Genomic DNA, 5,261 nt, shown 5'->3' with positions numbered 1-5,261 from the left:
CCGCTGTGCTGATGCAACCTATAAGAGTATGCTAAACTGACTGAGGAGCAAACCACTCACATGCTTTCTTATGCAGTTTATCTTGAGTGCTAATAGACAACTGGTGGCCATAAGCAGCTTAAAAAACCAGCTACATGGCCGCTTTGTCCAAGTAAGCCCTCAGAAGACCAGGGAAACAAGGTGTGTGTTTTTTTTCCTGGTTGCAATCTGTTTTGTATTATTACTAGTTACAGACCCACCATTATGATGGGCAAGCCTGGTGGGGTGGGTGGGTGCGCTCTTTGCTTAGGGACAGAGAGCATTCTTGCTTGCTAGAGGCTCACCCACTCACTGCTGGGTATGGAGAATCTTACCCCTATTGCAATGCGGATGCACCAGATGGCAACTACCCACTACTAAAATGGAGCACTCACAAATTTATTGGCACTGGAAGCAAAGCTGCCATTGCTGAAAGCCATCTTTGCTCACATCTCAATTGTGGCCCACAGAACTTAATGAGAGACAGTAGCCTTTGACCTGCATAAACTCACCCGAGTTCCATTTCTTGGTGGGACCCCTGTGAGAGAACCTCGGGAACTGGGTAAGAGACACTATCAGAAAAGAAGACTTCTGCTGCTCAGTCCCGGGGGTTGGGGAGAAAGATATGCAATGGCCGATACAGATGTAATATTTCTCCTGCAGGATGAGTGGAATGATCCTTAGAGAAAGAGCCAAGAGTTGTCTAGAATTTGACTCATAGCATTACACTGAAACCAGACATAAGGGACCATGTCCCCCAAATAATTCAGTATTAGGCAAACCCTCCCTCCCCCACCAAAGTCTGGTACATTGATGCTACAGAGCGAGGAAAGGTTCAACTATTTGGGGCTTTTTAGTTCAGAAAAAAAAGAGCTGAATAAGGGGAGGGGGGAGAGAGACATGATAAAGATTTGTAACATAACACAGAAGTGGGATGTCTCCCTGCCACAACACTAGGGAGGCGGGGTGTGTGTGTGTCAAGACAGACACTAATGTCCTTCTTCACACTATATGCATAATTCAGCTGTGCAATTTGCTACTGAAAAGCATTATGGTGACCACTGCTTTAGAGGAGATTAGAGAAATTCACAGAAGATAGTTTAATCAAAATTCCACACCTAGAAGTAGTTTCTGGTGGGTAGCCAGATATGGTCTGTGGGGTTGCAGAGTCGGATTCGACTGTGCGACTGAACAAAAGCTACGTCAGTCTGTGGCAGTGTAACAGAATTCAAGCCTAGTAGCAACTTAAAGGCTGGCAAATTTTCCAGGGTATGAGCTTTCATGAGTCAAAACTCACTCTATCAGATATGGTTATCTGACAAAGGGATTTTGATTCAAGAAAGTTTATACCCTGGTAAATTCTGTTGGTCTTTAAGGTGCTACTGGACTCTACTTACATCTAGGAGCAGTGTTCCTTTAGCTACCAGATACTAGATGGTGGTAGGGGAGGGCTATTGCTTCCATGCTTTATGGGCATTTGGCCAGCACCTGGCTGGCATTAAGATGCTGGATGAGATGGACCTTTGGGCTTTCTCCAGCAAGGCTTTTCTGATGTCCTTAATGAACAGCTCTTGCTAGAGATGCAAAATGCAAAGCCAACCCTTCATATGCTAACCTTTAAAGAAATATGGACAAAACAATTGAGGCACCGTTACTAAGACAACACTGGGAGTTCTAACCAAGGGTGCATTGCTTCTTAGCCGATATGACAACACTAACTTTGCTGCTGCTAAGGGTCACTTCCCAAACACTGGATAACTGAAACCTTTCCCTGGCTTACAATTCTATTTTTGTGAGCAACCCGGGACTTACAACCAATGTAGAAAATCATCTCTCTAGATACACCATTCCTGGGAACCTACATGGTGACAGTGTGAACAGAGAGGTGCATGTTAATCATAGAATACCCCCTGCTGAGATGCTCTGTGGAAACCTTTCTCTGTCTCATTGCATGTGCTCCTACTGTGGCCAAGGAGTGCTGGGCCCTCTTCCAAACACTTCTCTATGTTTGTGTGCGTGTGCAAACATCCGCGGTGACTATCAGGCATCTGATGGAGGATGCAACCAACTTATATTGTGAAGGCCAGTCAAAAGTGAAGTCTCGTATGAAGATGCTTTGCACCAAGACAAAGTATTAGCATGATCTATCTAGCCTGAGTAGGAGCAGCTCCTCAGGATCTCAGGGCGAAGAGAGTGCCTGCAAGGTCCCTTTTTAAATGCAAGGTCCAGAACTTGTGGTCTCCTGAAGGAAACACAGGCTCGGTCTCCCAGCCCCTCCCCCACTAAGTGAACGGCTCACTCCAAAGGCAGGGCCTGCTTGCTGGCTTTCCCATTTGAGAGGGTATTGCAAAGAGTTAATAACATGCCTTGGAGGGCAGTGGACCTACCTCTGACCCAGCTCTAGCAGCTGATACCTGTCACAGGGACATCCTCCCCCACCCCTTCCACCCCACACACTTGAGCCCTTGCAAACAGCCCTTCATCTAATGCAGATTCTCCTGCTGCTGAAATTGAGGTGACTTGAAGAAGGTGCATGCCTCAAAGTGCTGTGTGCAGTTGTGCATTTACAACACCCTCCTCAGCAGCCACACAGCAGCACAGGGTCATGCTTGTGCTACCTCCCTGCCCCCCCCCCCCAATCCCCACACTCCCAAATTAAGCCTCAGGGGAAAGTGAAATTTGGAAACCTGCAGAAATTACGCAGATTGCAGCAAACTCCTATAATATATTCTGCTAAGGAGATCCCAAAGCACAGAAATTCTTTCCTTTGTGCCTCTGAGAGTTTGTGCCAATCCATGGAGTCTTAAGGGCCAGACATGTGCTTTTCTTCAAACACACCCGAGAATCTGAACGGGCACAAATGCAGGATTTACTCAGCCCCTGACTATGCCTAGTGGCAAAATCTTCTAAGGAAGAGCTGGGTGATTCCCAGGTACTTCTTTACCAGGCAAAGAACCAGGATTTGGCCTGGAGGAAGCCAATGTGTTGTTTTTTTTCGTTTTCCACCCTGTCATACAGTACTCAATATGGGAGCATCAGCAGTCTTGCTGCATCTAGCTCCACAAAGAACAAAGGAAATGTTAAAGAGTGTGGGTAAAAGGAACTGAACTGCATATCTGGCTTAGTTAAAAGGCGGCTGCCCTCCATTGCTCTTTGGGGGGGGGGGGGGGCAAGTGATGGCAGAAGTGGGATGATGGGCTATCGCTAGCCAGTTGTTCTTTGGAAAATTAACAAATCTGAGCTGACGCCGGCTGCGCTCAGCAGGCAGCTATAGCTTGCTGAACTGATGTGGGCTTCCTGTCTCTCTCCTCATGGTGATTCAACTCCCATCCCAACAGGGTGAAAGCAGGGCAGCCATTTGTGTGATGCAGCAACTGTCTGGGGCTGCTAGTCTACAAGTCTTAGCTGCTACGTTGCATTAGGACACAGTGCAGTCAGTAAAAGAAACCAGACAGCCAGGACCAGAACACCATCAGCCACCACAAACGGCACGAGGGACCCTGTCGGTAGGAGAGGAGAGGAAAGGGACGGCAGGGGCGTGGATCAGCCAGTGGGAGGGGCTCAGTGAGCTGTATGCCACCCACCAACGGACAGATTGTGAGATGAGGGACTGACCAGGCCCTGCTTCTGCCAGCCAGAGCTGGTGAGGGGACTAAATGATACATGAGTCAATAGATTTACCTGAAGAGGACTGAAACGAGAAAAAAAAATATACTTTTTAAGACAAAAAAATTGATGCAACCTATTTACATGATTCCTTAAGTGCAAACACTCGTCCCAAGATTTCAGCTGGCTGTGCAAGAGGCCTTCGCTCTCAACGGAAAGCAAGCAGGCGCTGGGCGGGACACCCGAGTGAGCAGCTGGTCCTGCGAGGGTGATGCGAGTCGGGACCCCGGCTACCGCACCACCAGGCAGGAGACACAGAGTTTGGAGGGGCCGATGCAGTCGTCGTGGCAAAAGGCCCCGCAGCCCTTGCACATGATCATGGCTTTCAAACGGCAGTAACACTTGGCGGGCAGCTCCTCCAGGCCACCAGTGTCAGAAAAGGCCTGGACAGGGAGGGGCTGCCCACGGCTTCCCGCGCTTGCCGACTGGCCGGCGGGGATGGTCGTAACGGTCACAGAGAAGGACACGACATCCCCAATGCTGCTGGGGTCGGACAGCCCTGTCAGGAGCGCCTCCTGGTGCATGTCTGGCGAGGTGGAGACGTTGATGGTGCCGCTGTAGCCCGGGCCGATGAGCTGTGTAGCGGCAGGGTTCCCAAAGAGCCGAGAAGGCGGCGAGGGAGAGAGGAGCAGGGGTTGGGGCGGGGTTGAGTCTGCTGAGGCATCAATGTGCAGATCCGTGCTCCAAGGTCTTGTTTCCCCCCTTGTTTTCTGTGTCGCCTTTTCCTGGGCTGCTTGAACAAAACCCCTTCCCACACCACTTCCAGCAAATTCCTGGCTTGCCGAGAACTGGTGGGCATCCTGCACCTTCCAGATTGCAGCTCCCTGCTCTGCCTTCATGGCGCTTGCTTGGGGGGTCACCCGCTCTCCCCTTCCCTCGTGGGTCACCAGTTCCTCCTTGACCACAACACACTCCTCTTCGTCAGCGGTGCCTTCCCCGTCTGTGTCTCCTCCGTCTTCCCCGCTGCTGCTGCTTCCTGCCGCTTGCTCCTGTTCTTCGAGTTCCATTTTGGGTCCGTCTGTGGACGCGCGGTTCTCTGGGTGCATGGCAAGTTTCCTTCTGAGGTGCTCGGAGCCCCGGCCATAGGTGGAAACGTTTAGGAGGTAATGGCCAGACATCGCAGGCCTGGATGTCCTTCTCCCCATGAATCCCAGCATGAAGCTCTGGCTGGTGGAGCTGCTTTCCACTGGGAAAGCTGGAGGCGGGAGAGCAAGCTGGGAAGGCGGTGTGGTGGGAGAGGCCAGCTTCTGCCTCGAGAGCCTCTGCATCAGGGCCTGGAGGATATGCTCGCGGGCTCCCTGGCCCAAGGCTTCCTGGCTGGGGTGCAAGTCAGCAGTGGCATTCCACAGCTCGTGGCCCACAAAGGGAGGAAAGGGCTGTACACCGTGGGGTATCTGCTGCCTACTAGTACTGAAGCCTGGCTTCCCACAGGACTGCAGTGGGACCTGGTAAGGCTGCCTCTCGCCGGGCCTGGCTGTGCCCACTGGCTCTTTCTGCTCCTTCACAGGGAATGGGATGGTCTTCATCTCGACTCTTGTGAAGAGCTTGGGCAAGATCTGCTCCATTGGGACCTCCTT

The 5,261-nt window shown here is 51.2% G+C and overlaps 1 protein-coding gene across 1 annotated transcript in view; it reads right to left on the bottom strand.

Annotated features, from left to right (window-relative positions):
• Positions 1 to 3,113: 3,113 nt before the first annotated feature.
• The window catches only part of ASXL2 (additional sex combs like 2, transcriptional regulator), a 106,667-nt gene continuing 104,519 nt past the window's right edge, over positions 3,114 to 5,261 (bottom strand). The window contains exon 14 of the mRNA XM_015415121.1: positions 3,114 to 5,258. Coding sequence (XP_015270607.1) covers positions 3,915 to 5,258 — 1,344 coding nt within the window. The 3' untranslated portion in view covers positions 3,114 to 3,914. The remainder of the gene's footprint in view (positions 5,259 to 5,261) is intronic.

Source organism: Gekko japonicus, unplaced genomic scaffold (assembly GCF_001447785.1).
Source record: "Gekko japonicus isolate JY-2015 unplaced genomic scaffold, Gekko_japonicus_V1.1 scaffold63, whole genome shotgun sequence".
NCBI classification, from domain to species: Eukaryota; Metazoa; Chordata; class Lepidosauria; order Squamata; family Gekkonidae; genus Gekko; species Gekko japonicus.
This window is presented reverse-complemented; position numbering and strand designations above follow the sequence as displayed.